The 21427-nt window shown below is 39.7% G+C and overlaps 2 protein-coding genes across 9 annotated transcripts in view; one reads left to right on the forward strand and one right to left on the reverse strand.

Annotated features, from left to right (window-relative positions):
• Window positions 1–21427, forward strand: part of LOC134212544 (dual 3',5'-cyclic-AMP and -GMP phosphodiesterase 11-like) — a 390689-nt gene that overhangs the window by 118273 nt on the left and 250989 nt on the right. For all 8 annotated transcript variants that reach the window (XM_062690522.1, XM_062690518.1, XM_062690523.1 and 5 more), the window contains one exon: window positions 2406–2483. The gene's annotated coding sequence lies outside the window, so the exon portion shown is untranslated. Of the gene's footprint in view, window positions 1–2405; window positions 2484–21427 lie in introns of those variants that run through there.
• LOC134209840 (general odorant-binding protein 45-like) lies at window positions 1256–2149 on the reverse strand. The gene has a single exon (XM_062685864.1). It carries the CDS (start codon window positions 2147–2149, stop codon window positions 1256–1258), a length of 894 nt encoding a protein of 297 aa, XP_062541848.1.

Genomic DNA, 21427 nt, shown 5'->3' on the forward strand with positions numbered 1-21427 from the left:
GGTGTTTCCTAAAGAATTTAATTGAAACGGATTTTACGACCGTGATTGTAATGAATGTCTCGCTTAACTTTTCAAAAGGACCTAAGTAACATTTTTTTCATGATTTAATTTGAATAGCTTTCATGTTGTTCTGTTAATTGCGCTATTCAAATTAATTCATGAAAAAAATGTTACTTAGGTTCTTTTAAAAAGTTAAGCGAGATTTGTTTATTGGCTTTATTAATTCTACTTAAAGTATGAGGGAGTAGATAATTGAAAGATAATTGAAAATCAACAGATTGAAAGCCGTTTGCTAGGGCGCGAATAAGTATGAAACGATAAAGTGTGAAAGTGAGGAAGGAAGACCATCTATTGAACATCACACAACCGAAGGCTTGGTTGTGGACGGCATGGTTAGTGGTATGGATAAGGCCGATAAACAAATCTTTTTTTAAGTAATTCACGAGAATAAATGTTAGGCCCCCAAAATTTTTTTTTTGATATGTTCACGTGTTTTAAAAATCTATATATGGCACGTTTGTTTTTACCTGGAAATTATTGTTCAGCACCTGGAAAAATCAGGGTAAACATAGACAACTTGTTAGTAATAAGCAGTATAATAAGCATTTTTGCATTACAGTCCACTGTGCACTGTGAGGTTGGCTGTGAACCTTTCCAAGGAGCGGCGCTTGTTTTTCACCAAGTGGCAAAGACTGCAAAACATGACTAGATTTGCGTTGGAAGATAAACGTATCTAAATATGTCCATGTGTGTAAGTAGTCTTAGATGCGAACGATCGCTGCCGCTCGTAAATTCCGATGACTGATGAATGAAGCGTGGAAAATTTACGGCTGAGCGACTATCGTGAGTAATTTCAATTGGTGGCATTAAATAGTAATTAGATTCCAACTGCGCCGGATAATTGAGATACGGCAGATAGCGAACAAGTAAACAGAGAAAACGTGGATTACTGCTGTTGGATGAATGGTGGTGCCTATGCTATCGGCAGGATTTATGATCGTGAGAAATTTAAACAGTTGCCGAAACTGCTCCACATTGTTATTGTAGGTAATCGCGTATAAAGACATTAAGTGAGAATTAAATAATCACTTCAATAACATTGTGGAAGGATATCGATAATTTAAGAGTGAGTTCAAAATTATTTTTTTTTATTTGAATTACATTTCCTAAATACAATTTCAAAATATTCATGCATCATTATCCGTAATCCACATATAGCTTTCAAAGCGCAAATATAACTTGATCTGCAGTTTATTTAGTCTTCACATACTCGATTGTAGAACGGTGGAAGCGTTGGAACGGTACTGCCGCTCATTCTGGCGCATGTTTTAGCTGCTTTATTCTTTCCGTCATTCCATCTCCCAGCCACTTCTGCCACCACCGGCAACAGTGGGATAACATCCTGCAAACATCTTTGCATTGCTTTGATAACAATTGCTTCATGATCACGAGCTTTTTCCACTTTCACTATTTCCGCAAGACACTGCCTCACACCCACAGTCAGTAATGGCTCTGCTCCAAATTGAGTGTACAATCTTTGCAGATCGAATCCGGTTTCAGTGCCGTAAAAGCCTCCTTGCAGGAATATGAAAAGCAAAACTGGCGGAAAATGCGGCTCGTAGAGAATATCGCCCGCGACATACTGAGTCGGAACGAACCATGGCAAGTTGGAAATTTCGAGAGCAGTCTCCACCAGTTGCATCAATTCGTAGCTTCTCAACGGAATAAACTGTTCATTGTAAAGTTTCAAGTGGCCAAACTGCTGGTAATAGCACTGAAATGTCACATATGCTGGACTAAACACGGAATCGGTGGTATTTTTCCGAACACATTCCCGGGCTCTCCTAATGTGGTTGCAATCCTTTGGATCAGGTTGGAAGAAGTTTTCGATCACATGCACTCGAACACCGGTGGAATCATCCCAGCAGCCAAGTAACATCAACGAACAACGAATCAGTCTCTGTACTGATGGGTCATTAGGGAACGAACTGTTGATGTAATGCTGGAGATTATTTTCGGGGATCAGTAAATATTCGGCACATTGTTGCAATGCCGTGTGAAAGCTCTTTTTTGCCGCGTAATGTGTTGGTAGTTCGGCTGATGATGTGCACAGCACTGCTAGGAACAACGAAATTGCTAAAATCCTCATGGCTGCTATCGAGTGCGTACGTTGATGAATGCAAAACTATAACTGGAATGCTATCAGTACTGGTTGGTTAATTTAAAACTGTGAAATGAATGTTGCGCCAATTCTGGATGTCTATCATTGTGTTAAAGAAATAAAAATGAAATTTACAAATAACTTTAATGTACACATCCTTCTTCATACAGGGTTGAACTTTCACTTTCATTTTTTTCTATGAACGGTAAATGAAACGACTAAACTCGCTTTATTCTCTTTCTAGGAACATCGCAGCTGGTCACGCTGGCATCCCCGGGTAATACCGTTCCGCCCGTTCTGTGGCGTGCACGACGAAAAGCCGGTAAGTATCGTTCATCTCCCTGTTTTAGATTTTTTTCTAGTGTTTTTTACCTACATTGACCTCTACCACAAGGCTGCAATTGCATTTTACAATCACCTGCTGATTTTTTGCCCCTCGAACGATACTAACTGTTATCAATCGCTTTGCCTTCCTGTATCTACGTTCCTGTGACAAATAGATAACGTGCCACTTCAGCTGTGCTATCATTGATAGCGCTACACTTTTATTATTTTCTTCAGCGAGTAGGGGAAAGTCGTCAAGGTTGTGAGAATGTTCTTTTTAGGTGAATAACTTAGATAGATAACATTATAATAAAACATTATCAGTTCAACTAGACTTTCAATTTAGCATTCACCTTTCTCACCGGTTCTAACGCGCTTGCACACTCACTCGAGCATTCTTCTATGAGGTCCATCTTCTTATATCGCTCGATCTCGGCCTCCATTTCGGCTTGAATTGATGAAGAGCATCTGCATAAGGGATTCGTGGTTTAGGGTATGTCTCATTCGGAGAATTAAACTTAAAAGTGACAGTTGAGGCATTCCACGGGGGCATGTCAGTCGATCCTGAGCGACCATTTCGAAAATATTTGAAACTCTGCACAGTTTTTCAATTTCATCTAAATCGTCATTTTTCGATATCAAATCTTCATATTGAGTCACGACTAACTTTTCAAAAGGGTGTATGTGAAAATGGTTCAAAAATATTTAAAAAGCTGCACAGCAAAAACGGAATGTTCGATTGTTATGATTTTTTCAGCAAAGTTAGACAACTAAATGGTGATTCTTAAGAAAATGTGCACAGTAAAAAAAAATTTTTTTTGCCTTTAAAAATATCATTTTTGTCACAAAAACTCAAATATCTCAAAACCCTATCTTTTTTCGAACGTAATTTTTTTAGGGAAAACGGTCCATTATATTAGCTATCTACCATAAAAATTTGGTGATGGTAAACTAATAAACAACATGACATTTCAAACATTTCACAATTTTCACAATTAGTAAAAAAAATTTTTTCTGTGTAAGTTATTTCGAGAATTGCAGTTTGATGCAGATTTTATTGTTAAGGGACGTGATTTAAACAAGTTGTTTTCATGATATTTTGATTTAATTATTCATAGCATCTATAAGAAACTTAGACACGATCCAGTGTTGTGATCAAAAGTATTGATAGTGTCATAATTTTCATTGCACGTGACTGGCGAAAAATTCTTTTAATAGTGTTGAAACCTGTTGATAATAACGTTGATAGAAACATATCAGAAATGTTATTTTTAAGACAAAAGCTGCAAAATCAAAGATTTATATACACGTGTACGTCTATAGTTTACCTGCAAAAATATACCTCTTAGAGAATAGACTTTATGATCGGGAGGAAACGGGTATCTTCAACAACAACAAATGCATGATAGGTACATACCATGACAATGCTCATGAAAAAGCAAAAAATTACTACTACTAAGGTTGTTAAAGATCTTATAGTAATTTTTTCTTCAGTCAAGCAAATGACACCAAACTAGTCAGTAAAAACTTAAAAGTGATTTTGTTTATTGAAATATTACGAACAACATGAGTAGCCGCTTTCTCAACTGTTGTAGGCCGTTTGATGGAAAAAGTGTTCAAAAGAGTTACGAAATCTCACCGAAAGCACCATAGATAAACTGAAAGCGACTGGTTATGCTCCAATGTCCACATTGAATACAAATTTACGCATTTGCACGTCCTGCCGTCTAAACGTTGACAAAAGAGCAATCTGTATATCATCGGTTGAGCAGAGCGCAGGAAGTTCGAAAACGACAGCAACTGAGGAATTGCCAGATGTATCGACAACAACTGAGGAATTACCAGAAGTATTAAGTGCTGAGAGCCTTGCCACCGTACCATCAGCGAAATCTGTTTCAACAAATCAATCGGAAGATGAGTGTATCCAAAAGGTCAACATCGAACGCTTTAACGAGGGCATAGCTGGGATAAAAGTGACTCCGATTAAATGGAGTAAGATGGACTACGTTTATTACCCGGAGAAAAATACCGTGAAATAAACGAAGCTGTACGAAGAAACCTCTTCAAATTAGGACCTGATGATGTGGAAAATACAGACTACGATGAGGTAATTATAAATATGAAGGAAAGGTTCTCGAATGCAGCCACGACAAGGAAAGAAAAATTATTGATTTTGTCGATGCTGCCAAGTTCGTGGACTATTCAGGATGCCATTGATGAGTTCAAAACCAATAGAAATACAGTAAAAGAGGCAAAACAATTGAAGAATAACTGTCTTTCAACCAAAAATACTAGGTCTAGTACTGCATTAACAGATGAGACAAAAGAAATAGTAGTTCAATATTTTGAAGATGATGAAGTAAGTCGAGCTATGCCTGGTCAAAAAGATTATGTATCAGTAAAAAGATGGAAAGCGTCAAGCAATCCAAAAACGATTAATGATGACGACTTTGAAAGAAGCGTACACACGCTTCAAGGAAATTCACGATAATATTAAAATAGGTTTTCCTCATTTGCAAGCCTTCGGCCAAGGCAATGTAAGCTTCTTTCCAATTCAGGAACACATAATGTGTGTGTGCACAACCCATGAGAATATTAATCTTATTTTACATAGTTTGAAAAGAATCAATTTAACAAAGGATATTAAAATGTTAACTGGTAGTCTTTGTGTGAAAATACAACATCAAATTGCTATCTACGATCTTGTTCGGATTGTCCAGATTCTTCATCATTGGAAAATACTTTATTCGCTGAGTTTGAAGAAAATATATTGATCAGTTATCATTTGAGCAATGGGTGACCACGGATAGGTGTGACATAGAAACTATTGTAAAACCTGTAGATGAGTTTGTGTCATATTTTTGCTTGAAATTAGAAAATTTAAGTCATCACGATTTCATTAAAACAGAACAATCCAGCTTTTTAAAAAATACGAAAAATACATTACAAAATGGTGAATTTTTAGTCATTTGTGATTTTTCTGAAAATTACAGCTTTGTATTGCAAGATGAAGTGCAGTCCCATCACTGGAACGTACAACAAGCTACAATTCATCCATTCGTTATTTATTTTAATGGAAGTACGCAAATTGAACACTTAAGTTTTATTATAATTTCTGAAGATTTAAGACACGATTCAGTATCCGTAAACTTGTTCATTGAAAAAATGATTAACTTTTTACGCGTTGATAAGCATAAAGAAGTCAAAAAGATATATTTCATGTCTGATGGAGCAGCGTCGCAGTACAAAAATCGTAAGAATTTTTCGAGCCTATGTCAATTTAAATCAATGTACGGAATTGATGCAGAATGGCATTTTTTGCTACATCACATGGCAAAGGTCCTTGTGATGCTATTGGAGGAACAATAAAGCGCATGGCCACAAGAGCAAGTTTAGCCAAAGAACGTGAGCATCCAATTAAAACTGCGAAAGAACTTTTTGATTGGGCAAATCGTAGAAAAGAAAAGATTTAACCAAATTATCATTTTGTTTTACTACTACTGAAGAGTACGAAATAAAGGCTTCAGAGCTCAGCGAGCAATTTAATAACGCGAAAACGATCCAAGGAACCCAAAAATTTCACTGTTTCATTCCATTGTCGGAAAATAAAATTAAAGCAAAACTATACTCAAACTGTGCTGATAATAATTCAAAAGTGTTCGATATTTTAAAAAAAATTGAATAAAAATAAATAAAAAATAAGTATTAATAAACTGTTTTCATGATATCATAACCCATACCAAAATTCAAACCCAAAACTCTTAGAGTTTCTATAACAACATTGTGTAACTGCCACATTTAATTTAATACTTAGGATAATATTAATTCATTTTTATTTATTTATACATATAATATTTATACATATAATATACATAATATCGATGAATACATAAATATGGAATATCATACAAACAACTTGTTTAACTCACGCAAGGCCCTTAACAATAAAATCAGCATCAAACTGCGATTCTTGAAAAAAAATACACGGAAATTTTTTTTTGTTTACTATATGTGAAAATTGTGAAATGTTTGAAATGTCATAACTTTTTTGTTTATTAGTTTACCATCACCAAATTTTTATGGTAGATAGCTAATATAATGGACTGTTTTCCCTAAAAAAATTACGTTCGAAAAAAGATAGGGTTTTGAGATACAGTCAAACCTCCATGAGTCGATATTGAAGGGTCCATCGACTCATGGAAATATCGAGATGTGGAATAGGAAATCTTTGGAAAGCTCTTTGGAGGGACCATCACAGTAACCCAGAAAATATTTTATGATATGGAATAATTTTCTTCCATGAGTCGATATCGAGTCATAGAACATCGACTCATGGAGGTTTGACTGTATTTGAGTTTTTGTGACAAAAATTATATTTTTAAAGGCAAAACATTTTTTTTTTACTGTGCACATTTTCTTAAGAATCACCATTTAGTTGTCTAACTTTGCTGAAAAAATCATAACAATCGAACATTCCGTTTTTGCTGTGCAGCTTTTTAAATATTTTTGAACCATTTTCACATACACCCTTTTGAAAAGTTAGTCGTGACTCAATATGAAGATTTGATATCGAAAAATGACGATTTAGATGAAATTGAAAAACTGTGCAAAGTTTCAACTCAATAGAAAATCATGAATTAAAAATTTTCTTAAATTTTGATGCTGTTGCTTGGAATCGCTCAGTTGGCAAATTAAAAAATCACCCGGTCATAAGAATGGCTGGTGGTACTCAGAAATTCCAATAAAACATCGATGTAAAATGTAAATGATTCAATATCTGTCAAAAGTAATTTTGCTCTGCGAACAGGGTTATTAGATAATTATTGAAATGTCACATTTAAGTTTAATTTCAGTTCAATTCTCCAAATGAGCTTCATATTTTAATATTCTTTCATGCTGTATGAGCGTCGCCCTTCCTAGCTTATTCTCTATCGTACTCGGGAACATTTTGATCGCCACTGTTCTCTCTGCTGGCTCTAATTCATGTTCGGTCTCAACTGTAGTTTTCTTCCGGGGTAGTTTGTAGGAACTGGGCCTTTCGGAGAGCATGCGATTCATCTAGATTTAGTGGCAAATAAATCTGTTTTTTAGATGCCTGGAGTAAAGCTTAGCAGTAAAGTAAAGCAGTAAAAAGCTTAGTTGACTTTTAAGCTGTGGAGAACTGTTGACTTTGACTTGAACCACAAACTTGAACCTAACTGGAAACTCACACCATACACTTTTTGTTGGAAGATGGGTCAAAAAGCCATGGATACGCCATAGCATTATCATTTGTGATTATCATTCAAACACATTTTGTTTATTTAGATGGAGCGCATGAGAAAGCGTAAAGCAACGAGAGTGGGGTATGTGCAATTGATATTTTTAAGGTGTCACACAAGATGAATACACTACTAGGTGTTCCAATCTCTCAAATTTGGGGAAGGGTCATTTGAACCGAAACCCATTCGACCGAAAGCCATTTGGCCGAATGCCACTAGGCCGAAAGCCATTTGTCCGGATGCCACTAGGCCGAAAGTCTGGCCGACAGGGACATTTGGTCGAAAGGGTCGTTTGGCCGAAAGAGTCATGAGGCCGAAAGGATCATTAGGCCGAAAGGGTCACTTGGCCGACAGGGACATTTGGCTGACTGGGTCGTTTGGCCGAAAGGGTCATTAAGCCGAATAGGGCATTTGGCCGAATAGTTCATTTGAAAAGTGAGAAATAAGGAATGAGAAGCGTAACGTATCACTTCTCACTCTTCAGATGATAGACATCCAGCTTTCGGCCAAACGACCCTTTCGGCCAAACGACCCTTTCGGCCAAATGACCCTTTGGGCCAAATGACCCTTTCGGCCAAATGACCCTTTTGGCTAAATGACCCTTTCGGCTAAATGACCTTTTCGGCCTAATGACCCGTTCGGCCAAATGATCCTTTCGGCCAAATGACCCTTTCGGCTTAATGACCTTTTCGGCTAAATGACCTTTTTAGCCTAATGACCCGTTCGGCCAAATGACCCTTTCGGCTAAATGACCTTTTCGGCCTAATGACTCATTCGGCCAAATGACTCATTCGGTCAAATGACCCTTTCGGCCAAATGACCCTTTTTTCACTTCCTCGATTTGGTGTTTGTAAGCGAAAATTTACTTCCTGACTGTGCGGTCGATGAGGCACCGAATGCCATCGTTCCGCTCGATAATTATCATCCTGCTCTGGTGATATCTATCGCGAACAGTGATCATGTCAGATTCGATTATAGCTCGAATGTTGACTGTTTGAATTTTCGCAAGACAGATTTTGAACTACTCCGGCGCAAATTATCTCGATTTGACTGGAATGCTTTGAATGACTTGGATATTGACACAGCGGTTGGCCGTTTTAACTGTTTCCTCAGTGACTGCGTATTTGCCTCCGTACCGAAGCGCCAACCTCTAAGAAAACCACCATGGACTAATGCTACGCTACGCAACCTCAAACGGGAACGTGCTAGGACTCTTCGTGCCCTGACTAACCGACGTTGTGCTATCACTAAACGAAATTTCTCAATCGCTAGTAACTGTTATCGCCGCTATAACAAGCATCTGTACAAGCAGTATGTGTGTCGCATGCAGTATAATCTTTGCTGTCATCCCAAGGGATTCTGGTCGTTCGTCAATACAAAGAGGAAAGAAACCGGACTACCGTCAAGAGTGTTTCTTGACAATGATGTTGCCTTGAATGCCGAGGACAAATGTTATCTCTTCGCCAAACACTTTTCGACCGTCTTTTCTAATGCTTTGCCTTCTCAAGCTGACATCGCAAGAGCAGCGAGAGATGTACCTAACAATGTCATCAGCATGGACGTTTTTACCGTTGAAACTGATATGGTTGTCTCGGCGATAAATAGGATAAAATCGTCCTTTTCAGCAGGCCCTAGTGTTATACCATCAGCGGTTCTGAAAAAGTGTTCTGATATCTTGGCTATCCCTCTGTGCATGATTTTCAACTTATCACTCCGTCAGCAAAAGTTTCCTACTCAATGAAAGTGCTCTACCATGTTTCCGGTGTACAAGAAAGGAGACAAATGCGACGTGAGAAACTACCGAGGCATTACTTCTCTTGGCGTGGAATCAAAAGTGTTCGAGTCACTGATCTACGAAAAACTGTTTGTCTCATGCAAAAACTACATCAGTTCGTATCAACATGGCTTCTTTCCGATCCGGTCGATCCGTAGAAACGAATCTAGTCAGTTTTACATCATATTGTATGGATAATATGCGCAAAAAGCTCCAAGTCGATGCCGTGTATACTGATCTACAAGCAGCATTTGATAAAGTGAATCACGACATACTGCTTGCAAAACTTGAAAAAATGGGATGCTCTACAACATTCTGCAACTGGCTTCGATCATATCTAGTGCAACGTCAAGTGACCGTCATCATTGGAGATCACTCATCCCACTGTTTTTCGAACGGCTCCGGAGTCCCCCAAGGAAGCACGCTGGGTCCATTGTTGTTTTCGCTCTTCGTGAATGACGTAACTTTTATCCTGCAGCGTGGAGGCCTGCTGTTGATGTTTGCAGACGATCTCAAATTATACATCGTTATTCGAAATCTGGCGGACTGCCAAGAATTGCAGAAGCTCCTGGATTTATTCAAATGTTGGTGTGAGCGTAATATGATGGTCCTGGCTGTTTCAAAGTGTTACGTAATAAGCTTTCATCGCACAGCCGAAACCGTGGTTTTCGATTATAGTATCGCAGGTACAACTTTACAACGTGTGAATCATGTTAAAGATCTAGGCGTCGTGTTGGATGACAGGCTAACTTTCAGACGCCATTTTTCAACTACGATCGACAAAGCGAATCGCCAGCTTGGTTTTATTTTTAAAATCTGAAATGAATTCTGTGATCCTTTATGATACAGCCTTATAAGCCTTATACTGCTCATTGGTACGCTCTCAACTCGAATTTGCTTCTGCTGCCTGGAATCGATATCAAGCTGTTTGGACTGCTCGGTTCGAAGCTGTGCAACGCAAGTTCGTACGATATGCCCTGCGCCATCTCCCATGGACGGACCCGCTGAATTTACCACCGTATGCTGATCGCTGTAGTCTGCTGGGGCTAGATACTCTTGATAAGCGGAGAAACGTGGCGCAAGCCGTTTTCATCGCCAAACTTCTGTTATCCGAGTACGACGTGCCAGATTTGTTGGAAAAAAATCCATTGTATGCACCCTCACGATCCCTTCGATCTCGAGATTTGCTCTTCGAAGAAAGGCATAACACTAAATATGCTGCCAATAGCTGCTTTGTCGCTATGATCCGCCATTTCAACGAGGTGTCGGACCAATTCGACTTCAACATCAGTTCATCCGCGTTTCGTCAACGGCTAAACAGATATTTTATCAACTGACCTTTAGTTTTAAGTTTTCATGTAGACGACACAGTCAGATGAAATAAGCAAAATAAATAAATAAATGACTCTTTCGACCAAATGACCCTTTCGGCTAAATGACCTTTTCGGCTAAATGACCTTATCGGCCTAATGACCCGTTCGGCCAAATGACCCTTTCGGCTAAATTATCCTTTCGGTCAAATAACCCTTTCGGCCAAACGATTCTTTCGGATAAACGACCCTTTCGGCCAAACGACTCTTTCGGCCAAATGACCCTTTCGGCCTAATGACTCTTTCGGCCAAATGACTCTTTTTGTCAAATGGTCCATTCGGTCAAACGTTCAGCTCAACGATCTTTTCGGCCAAATGACCCTTTCGGCCAAACGACCCATTCGGCCAAACGACCCTTTCGGCCAGATGTGTTTCGGCTTAATGGTTTGTTCGGCCTGGTGGCATTTGGCCATTTAGCCGAATGCCACCAGGCCGAACAAACCATTAAGCCGAAACACATCTGGCCGAAAGGGTCGTTTGGCCGAATGGGTCGTTTGGCCGAAAGGGTCATTTGGTCGAAAAGATCGTTGAGCTGAACGTTTGACCGAATGGACCATTTGACAGAAAGGGTCATTTGGCCGAAAGAGTCATTAGGCCATTTCACAATCCGTTAGGTCAAAATCCATCTGGTCGAAAATGTGATTTAGTCGAAATGGCACATGGCCATGTCGTTTGGCTAAATAAATCATTTGGATGAAATGGTCGTTTGCCAGAAAAATTATTTGGCCAAAAAAGTTATTTGGTTTTGCACTGAAAATGATTTTTTCCCACTCGTGGTCATCTCTTCCATTGTTAGCGCAGCTCTCCCAGACCAGTATGCCGTATTCGATCACAGGGAGGATGATTTGCTTGTAGACAGCAAGCTTATTTTTCAGGGATAATGACGACCGACGGTTGCTCAAAGGGTACAGTAGTTTCAACAAAATGTTACACTTTGTCACCGTTTTGTCAACCTGTTGCCTAAAAATAAGCTTGCTGTCGAGGGTCAAGCCAAAGTAGTCGGCCTCATTGGCCCATTCCACAGTCGTTCCACTAAGGATGATTTTACAGTCCCCAGGCGGAACAATTTTAAGGGATTTAGAGTGGATATGAGAAAAAAATGATAACCTGGGTCGCCGCGTTGATACAGATCTTCCAGCTGGTGAGGTACTATGTCAGAGCATCCAGGCCTCGTTGGAGTTTTGTCACAAGCGCTCTGATCACTCTTCCTCGGTAGACGATGGAGGTGTCATTTGCGAACAGAGACAAAATGCCGCCTTCTGGAGTCTCTGGCATGTCGGAGGTGAACAGATTGAAAAGCCAATCATGCCATACATTGTCGAATGTATTCTCAACATCGAGTAAGGCCATGATGAATGTTTTTAGGACAAACTTGTTCCAACTGAGGACGTTGGTAACTCGAGTCAGTTGGTGTACGGTTGACCGACCGCGTCGGAAACCAAACTGTTCCTCGAGCAAGATGTTGAGATTTTCGGCAGACTCAAGTAACCGGTGATGAATAGCTTTTTCGAATAGCTTGGATAAGCCTGAGAGAAGGCTGATGGGACGATAACTTTTGAGGGAGGAAGGATCCTTTCCAGGTTTACGGATGGGGATGACTTTCGCTGACTTCCAGGACGATGGAAAGTAGTTGAGCCGGAGACACCGATTAAACATCAGCGAACGGAGCGCTCATGCGTTTGAGCTCGAGACTCAGAATGTTCTTCGATGATCATTTGATACAGACCATCAATTCGCCAACTGAGATCTCCAACTCCTCCGATAAGTCGTTGGGAGTTAGATGAATGTAGTGTGCATACTTGTTAATGGCTGCTTCAGGCGTTCCCGGCCGCACCTCGTAGTCGACGTTGGCGTCCACGCACCTTTGGAACCGGCCTCAGTCGACTCGATGATAGTTTCGCCGGGACAGCTGATGCCGATTAACCGAGGAGCCCACTTCCACCACCACCGGATAGTGATCCGAGGTGAGCTCCTGGTAGACGGCCGGCTGCGAGATGTGGCCGTTCATTTTGGTGTCGAATGGATGCCGGACCGACTCCAGGAATCCGGGCTCAGGATCGTGTAGTGGCCTTCCTTCATATCGTTACTCCAGATGGTGCCGCTTCGATTGCCATAGGGGCATTGTTCGGTACTTCATATCATAGTTCTCATTTTCATCCCACAGCAGTTTATAAAATTTGATTTGTTTCTTATTTTTGTGATTTTTTTTTCCGCAATAAGCACGTATGGTAACAATGAGATTTATGCTATATTTCTCTGTTTTGAGATGCATACCTGTTCAGTGAGATGGAAAACGGAACAGTTCTCCTGACTTGTGAAAAAAGTTATTAACAAATGAATGCCAAGACATCAAAATGACATTTCCTGTCACTGCCCTGAAGTTTGAAGGGTTAATGCTATCTCACTATTGGTTGCTATCCTCTGAAACATTCGGTCACTAGAAGGATAACACTAAAAAGTAGATACCGTCGGACCTACCCTACACCAAGCATATCATGGCAAGGATGATACCGAGCGAACAAAGTTTAATCAATAGAGTAAAGCCACCCGTTCCATCCATTGATCCGCGCGCTGCTACAAGGTTTCAATTCCGTCCCAAGGTCAACGCCCCTTTGGCCATTGGTTGGCGACCGAGCGATTAAACATCACGTCAAGTTTGTATCAGCCGTTTGACTGGCTGGCTACTGGCATTCGACTAAATGCTAGCCGTTGCAATAATAAAGTTAATGGAAGGTTTTTATCCTCTGGGTCTGGGTGGATCAGTGCTTGGTATCAGTGGTATGCCGCAGCGAAATTAAATTTCCATAAAGAGTTAGAAATTTTTCATCGAAATAAATAGGAAATTGTTGATAAAGAAATCAGGGTATGAGCAATAAATAAATATAAAATTTTCCCAAATATTGCAAAATTTCCATAAATAACTTAAAAATTTCCAAGTTACAAAAATAAATTTGCGCTTTTAAAAGGAAAAATTGCAATTTTAGAGAAGAATATTTCATAATGAAATCGAAATGATCCATCGAAAAATAATAAATCTTTACATAAAATAGTCTATAAAGAGCAATATGAAAAATAAGAAAATTTCCACAAAAAAATACAAAAAAGCAATAAATTTGATTAAATTTTCCATGAACAATGAACGCTTTCAAAGAAGGAGTCGTCTATGGAAAAATGCTCAATTTTATTGCTTTTTTATACTTCTTTTATGAAAATTTTCATATTTTTTTGCACTTTATGATTTTTTTGTGGAAAGCTTTTAATTTTTTGTAAAAAAAAATGTGTTAAATTTTGTAATTATTTATTCCTAATATTGAATTATTTATGGAAATTTTGTGTTTTTATTTCAATAGAACATTTTGATTTCTTTATGGAAAATCCTTTTTTTATAATTTTTATAATTATAATTATTTTATTTTTGCTTCTAAAAGTGCTTATTTTTTGTGTTTTGTGAAAATTTTGCACTATTTAAGAAAATTTTATATTTATTTATTGCCTGTACCTTCATTTCATTATTGGTAATTTCCTTTTTTTGTATGGAAAATTTTTAATTTTCCATAGGGAGTTTTTATTTTTGTCAGTGGTAGGCCGATGTTGCCCGCGTAGTGGTTTGTGTTGCACTTAGTGATGATACCGGGAGCGATAACATGCATAGCACTGCAGTCCAGTAATGTTTCAAAATAGATGAACTTTCAATATTCTATCAAATTCTGCACTGTACTGATAACTTTTTCTTTTCAAATTAATTCTATTGTTTTTTTTATAATTAGTGTAATTTAGAATGAAAATATTTTCCAGGAAAATGTATCATTTTTTTTAATATTTTTCTTTTAGTTATTATGTTTACTAAATCTGTCAAAAAACATCATTGTAGAGAAATTATAACTTTTTGGCTCAAAAATGTGAAATGATTTTAAAATTTGATAAAAATTGATAAAAATTAACCGCTGAACAGAAAATAAATTATCAGCCAACTCAGACTAGTTAATTTAGATGCCAAATAAATGATTTTTTTTCACATATTTTGAGTAAAATTTTCGGACATGTTTTTCCATTAAATTGATCGATATTTTCTTATGAAAATATGAGGCGGGCATTTCGTTTATCGATAAGTGCAGAATTGAGAAATTAGTCAGTTATTGGCGAGCATGTTCCAGCATCAATGTTTGAGAAAAGCCTGTGAGTGTTGTATAGGACAGAAACTCAACTGTCTTCTTCTGTTAGCTTTTTACTTCCTGAGTAGAAAATTACAACTAAAATGAAATCTGTTCAATTTTATATTCAGTGTCAAACGGTTGAGAACCCCTGCGTCTCACACCCATCTGTTGGCCACACACCATGTGTCGATAAAGTTAAACTTTGAACAGTGAACACTGAACATGCCTTGACCTTTTCCTTCTCCTGGATAAATCTGCTTGTTGATTTCTGTCAGTGTCGATCCGCTACTCCGCACTGGATAGTTTCAATTGCCCTCGCATTCAATCGATAGGCTAAAAATAATGTTTCCTCATCCGTAACCTTACACAGCACCGTTCACTGGGAATGGATAGTGGTATCATCCGGGAGGAAACACCGTGCTTGTGAACTGCTATCGTTTTCATGGGGCGTGATTTTGGTAAACCGATTTTCCACTGAAAGTTCGCTCAGCATCAGTTCCATTTAAATTTCCGGCACCTTTACCTCTTTCGAAAAGACAGCTACTGCGGAGAACGTTTGGTGGTTGGAGGTAGCGTTGCACACTGTGGCGGCAATCACTAATGTTTAATGATCCGATGGATTTTATTTGATTATCACCATGGAGGTCCGCCCGCTACGTAATCCTCGCGACGATGTGCATTGCGTTGGGTGCTCCTTTTCTTTTCTCTTCTGCACACGCTGTGAATTGGAGTATGCTTAGATAAAAACGACATCCCATTGACTGTTGCCATGGGAGTCTCATTCATACGACGCACGTCCGTTCCACTAGTCTTTCTCATTTGGATTTGCTACCCTCTGGAGAAGGATGAAACCCAACATGGTTTGGGGCAGTCAAATCGAGGATGTAAAGTGATGCAATCAGGTCGAGCTTCCGTGGGTGCTTGATGATTTGGTGCTGAAAATGTTGTGATATGAAATCTTCATTTTACAATTTGGAAGATAGGTATTCGCAAATTAAAAAGAAACGTGCAACTTCAGGATGCGTCAAGTAGAATCTTCTGCGTTTTATGTTACTAATAAATAAGTTATCGTTTAGCAATAGTTATTCTGATAGATCTGGAAAACTTCGTTTCCAGACAAAGGGAATTCTATTAATAATGACAAACATTCAAAACGCTTGCAGTAACATGAAAGCAATAAATTACGCTTCACTGCTCCACTTTTACCCTGTACAGGCAGTACATGTCTTCAGGTAATTGAAAGTAAAAGCTCTATCATGCAGCAAGAAACTGAGTGATGTTTCCTTTGGGTTCTACATGCAGACAAAAGCCATACACATGACCTCCGTTCCGAGACTTTTAACAACGCGCTTAAAATAGGTACATTGTCCCCACATATATGGGTCACTTTGTAACAATTATTACTCACTCAGTTTTGCATCTCGGTCAAACGGAAATTACTCCTATAAGTGTGTGACCCATTATTGTGGGCTTAGTGTACTTCCTTTCTTGGCGCGTCGTTAGAAGTCTTGGTAACTGTATAAAGTAGAACAGTCTTTACTGATGCACCTGACAGGACATATTATAGTAGAAAGGAAATTGTTTGGCTTTGAGCGAACTTGCGTAGCTGCGGGGATGGGTACGGATGCAAATACAAAGCACCACCACTTTGCGTTAGGATGCATGCTCGAAAGGTGAGGCAACCCCATCTGAGCAAGCTTCAGGAATAATTCAGCCACTGCTTTTATTCTCTCTGGCGAAGACATCGAACGTTAATATGCAAACGCCATCAACCAAACGCAATTTCATTTAGTATAATTGAAAAAAAAAATCTCTTTATGTTCAGTCTACATTTATTGTTTTTTCGCATCATTTCTTTTTATTCGTTCTATTATTTGTGAGGCTCAAATGTTAGAAGTTACGGAGAGGAAATCTTTTTGTCACATAATTTTATATCTTCACACCTAATAGTGTTAGTTTGAGAAGCAGACGTTTCAGTGGTCGATTAGATGCCGTGCTGTTTGTCATGACAATCCAAAAATTCGTTACTCAAACGTGTGTAGCCTGGTTCCCCGTGCAAATTCCACCATTTTTCTCTTCTTCAGTGGCACTACATTCCAACTGGATCTTTGCATTTCAGAAGTTATTTATTGAAAGCTTTTCTATGTTCGCCAATTGTATGAGTATGTATCTTGTGTGGCTAGTACAATAGATACACTATGCCCAGGGAGTCGAGAATGTTTTCCATCTGAAAATTATATTTTTGTTCTCATGCCTTCGTCCATTTCTCAAACAATTTTCCGCCCTCAGATTCAGTACAAATTGTCGGATCTAAAAAAAAAAGCAACAAACATTTTCAATTCGTATATTCTTTAGGTATCAAGTTTGTTTGATTTATTGCCCTCATAGATCTTAAATTCAAAGGCGCCAACCAATCCAAGATCTATGAGGGTATTGAATCACACAATCAACGCATTCTAGTTGAGCATTAAGATATAAAGTTTAGGAGTTTGGAGGATCGCCTATTTAGTGCTGCTCAAATTTTCTGGAAAAGCACTCACAATAGCGGAAATATGATAGTTTTTGACTTGTGGCGTTTTAGAAATCCAATGTTTCAAATCTTTAAGTGCGGTCTGAACATAGTTGGGAGAGTACTATAATGGCGTCAGTATGGCACCCGTTCGCTAACGAGTCTCCACCAGTTTTCCCCCACCCCTCTCCCAACAACATTCGAATGCTATGAATAGCAAAAATTTCATATTTAAATTACTAACCTAACTTATTTATTCATACTTCAAGTACTTTTGTACTTCAGCTCAAATTTTGGTTTAAATCAGCATTAAAGTGCTAATTTAATTGGCGGCCCTCCGATTTGATGGGTTTACCACTTCACTTCTGCCCACAGCGCGATCAAATCAATTTTTTAACACTACGAATACCGTGATAAAATTACTAACGCGAACTATCGTGATCAGAAAACCATGGGAATTAAATTTTAAAGCAGCTGGTTCTCAGCCGTTTCCAATTTTCACAATTCTTTTTATATCTTACCCATCTCATCTAGTTTTACCATGAGTTTAACTGGTGAGTTATGTTTTTAGGGATGCTCATTTTTTCACTAAGTAAGGGTTCTTTCACAAATTACGTAACGCTAAAGTTAATAATCTTAGATAATTTTAGAAGTTTGGATCAATTGGTTTACCAGATCAACTGCGCTCGATAGCTATCCGAAATTGACCAGTCATATCCATACAAGTCCGTAGAGCCCATGCGTATGATTTGCAGCTGAGATATACCCAAACAAGATCTTCTAGGCTGACCAAACTGTTCTGGAGTTTGAATCAATTGGTCTACCAGGTCAATTGCGCTCGATAGCTCTCCAAAATCGACTAGTCATGCCCGTACAAGTCCGTAGAGGCGGTGAAATAAATTTGTCAACGCTATTATTCACGACTGAAAGCCACTCCGAAAACTGAGGTGTTCCAGGAATTCCTCCAAAATTTACACCAATTATTCATCCGGAAGCTCCGTCAGAAGTTCCTCCGGAAGCTGCGCCAGAAGTTTCTCCGAAATTTTCTCCAGGAATTCCTCCGGAAGGTCCTCCTTCCAGAAAGCTATCAAGCGCAGTGGACATGGTAGACAGTTGAGATGGTAGACTCGATAGCTATCCGAAATCGACCAGTCATGTCCATGCAAGTCCGTAGAGCCCACGCGTATGATTTGCAGTTCAGATATACCCAAACCAGATGTTATAGGCTCTCCAATGTGTTCTGGAGTTTGGATCAATTGGTCTACCATGTCAACTACGCTCGATAGCTATCTGGAAGGAGGACTTTCCGGAGGAATTCCGGGAGGAACTTCCGGAGGAATTCCTGGAGGACTTACCGGAGATATTCCTGGACGAACTTCCGGATGATAAATTACAATTAATTTCTATTGTAACTTCCGGAGGTATTCGAGGAAGAACTTACGTAAGAATTCGTGGAGGAACTTCCGACCAATTGGTCCAAACCTTAGAACAGTTGAAAAACCTAGAACAATTGGTTCGGGTCTGGGAGGGAGCTCTCGATACTGCACATCAAATTAATTATATACTGTCGTCATGCAACAAGTAAATTTTCAACAAGAAAGAACAATCAACGTAGGCGCCACCTGAAAAGACTAAATTCATTTTTGCGTGTTATTGTTGTTATATTGCCTTCAAAAATTTGCTTGCCGAGAATTTCGTTTTCGGCTCACACTGACAGCTAGATTTCGGCTCGGCTTGACACACAAATTTTTCGTATCTGTTTCTCCCTCCCAGGTTCGGGTATTACTGAGTTTCAAATCGTACACGTGTGCTTTCAGGATTTGTATAAATATGATTGGTTGCTGTCAGATTTGCATCGAGCGCAGTTGACCTGGCAGAGCAGAGATTAATAGTCCACAATAGTTTTGAGAACCTAAAATATCTGATTTGACAAAAACTGAGTGCAATATCGAACGCATGGACTCTACGGACTTGTATGGTCATGACTGGTAGATCTCAGATAGCTATCGAGTGGAGTTGACCTGGTTGACCAATTGATCCAAACTCCAAAACAGATTGAAGAGCCTAGAAAATCTGGTGTGCGTATATCTAAGTTTCAAATTTTATGCGCGGAATCTGCGGACTTGTAGGGACTTGACTTATTGATTTGAGATAGTTGTCGCGCGCAGTTGACCTGATAGATCAACTGATCGAAACTCCAGAACACATTGGAGAGCCTAAAACATCTGGTTTGGGTATATCTGAGCTGCAAATCATACGCGTGGACTCTACGGACTTGTTTAGACATGGCTGGCCGATTTCGGATAGCTATCGAGCGCAGTTGACCTGGTAGACCTATCGATCCAAACTGTAGAACGGTTTGGAGAGCCTAGAACATCTGGTGTGGGTATATCTGATTTGCGAATTATACGCATGAACTCTACTGACTTGTATGGACATGACTGATCGATTTCGGGTAGCTACCGAGCGCTGTTGACCTGGTAGACCAATTAGTCCAAACTTCAGAATAGTTTGGATAGCCTAGAACATCTGGTTTGGGTAAATCTAAGCTGCAAATCCTACGCGTGGGCTCTACGGATTTGTATGGACTTGACTGGTCGATTTCGCATAGCTATCGAGCGCAGTTGACCTGGTAAACCAATTGATCCAAACTTCAGAACATATTGTACAGCCTAGAACATCTGGTTTGGGTATATCTGAGCTGCAAATCATACGCATGGGCTCTACGGACTTGTATAGACATGACTGGTCGATTCCGGATAGCGCAGTTGACCTGGTAGTCCAAATGATTCAATTGATTGCTGACAGTTTGGTCAGCCTAGAACATCTGGTTTAGGCAAAAATGAGTGGAATGTCGTACATAAGGCCTTGGCCGTATACACTGGATTTTGTTTTTACGCGATTTACATTTTCTCAATTTTCCACTCATCCTAAATGTTCAACGCATATTAATTATCATGTGATTTTTCTTCGATTTATTCTGGATTTTTTGAAACATGTTGCGAAGAGTTTGGTGGTAAATTGAAGTCACACGGTCAAAAACACGAGCGAAAAAAATGGTGTAAAACAGAATCCTGTGTATATGGCATGGCATGGGGCGCAGCAGGGACTTTGTCCAAGGGCTTGACGACCCTCCCCATGGCCACTGCGAGTTAGACTGGGACCATCGTCCTAACCCCTAATCTCAAGGCGTTAAGCGACCCGTGCCGAGGGGATGCATGGCCGGGGGCGAAACAATAAGCTAGGCCTTTAACGGAGCCTGTGGGGTACCTGGGCACCCTCCACAGTAATTGTCCTTTACCGCGTCATGCTGGGCTCTGGCGTGGTGGACCTCTTTTCCCGAGCAACTAGTGGGACCAAAATGGAAAACCAAGTCAATTCTTCAATTAGTGGTAGTAGTGTAGGCAACAACCCCTTCGCAAGAGGTGGGTTGTTCAGGTCTCCGGCAGAGGCAATAGTCGGCAGCTCAGTGCGCAGTGCCAGCGTGGGTCACTCAACCTTCCTCTCGGCTAAAAAAACGCCGGTAGGGGTTATTGACGGCCCATGGCTTGTGGAGGCGATAAACCGCAAACGCGATGGGCTTTCGGCCTTCGAGGTGGCGACGGAACAGCTGGACGCCATCATTGACTTTGCGTCATCGAAGCATAATATCAGCAAGGACCTCAAGAGGAGCTTGCAGAAACTTCGAAAGTCGATGCTGAACGCCAAGCTGGAGAGGGCGGTCGGGACGGCCAAGTGTAAACCCGTGAAATCGGTGGAGTCGAGGTCTACCCAGACTGAGGCCCAAGGATTCGCGAACTCGTGCAAGGACAGTCTCCAGGGATGAGCTCCTGGGGCCGCTCCAAAACGCGGAGGGTTACTACCCCGAACAAGG

The sequence above is a fragment of the Armigeres subalbatus genome, chromosome 2 (genome assembly GCF_024139115.2).
Source record: "Armigeres subalbatus isolate Guangzhou_Male chromosome 2, GZ_Asu_2, whole genome shotgun sequence".
Classification (NCBI taxonomy): domain Eukaryota; kingdom Metazoa; phylum Arthropoda; class Insecta; order Diptera; family Culicidae; genus Armigeres; species Armigeres subalbatus.

Coding starts and splice junctions, on each gene's coding strand:
- LOC134209840 (XM_062685864.1), bottom strand. CDS start 2,149: ATGAGGATTTTAGCAATTTCGTTGTTCCTAGCAGTGCTGTGCACATCA.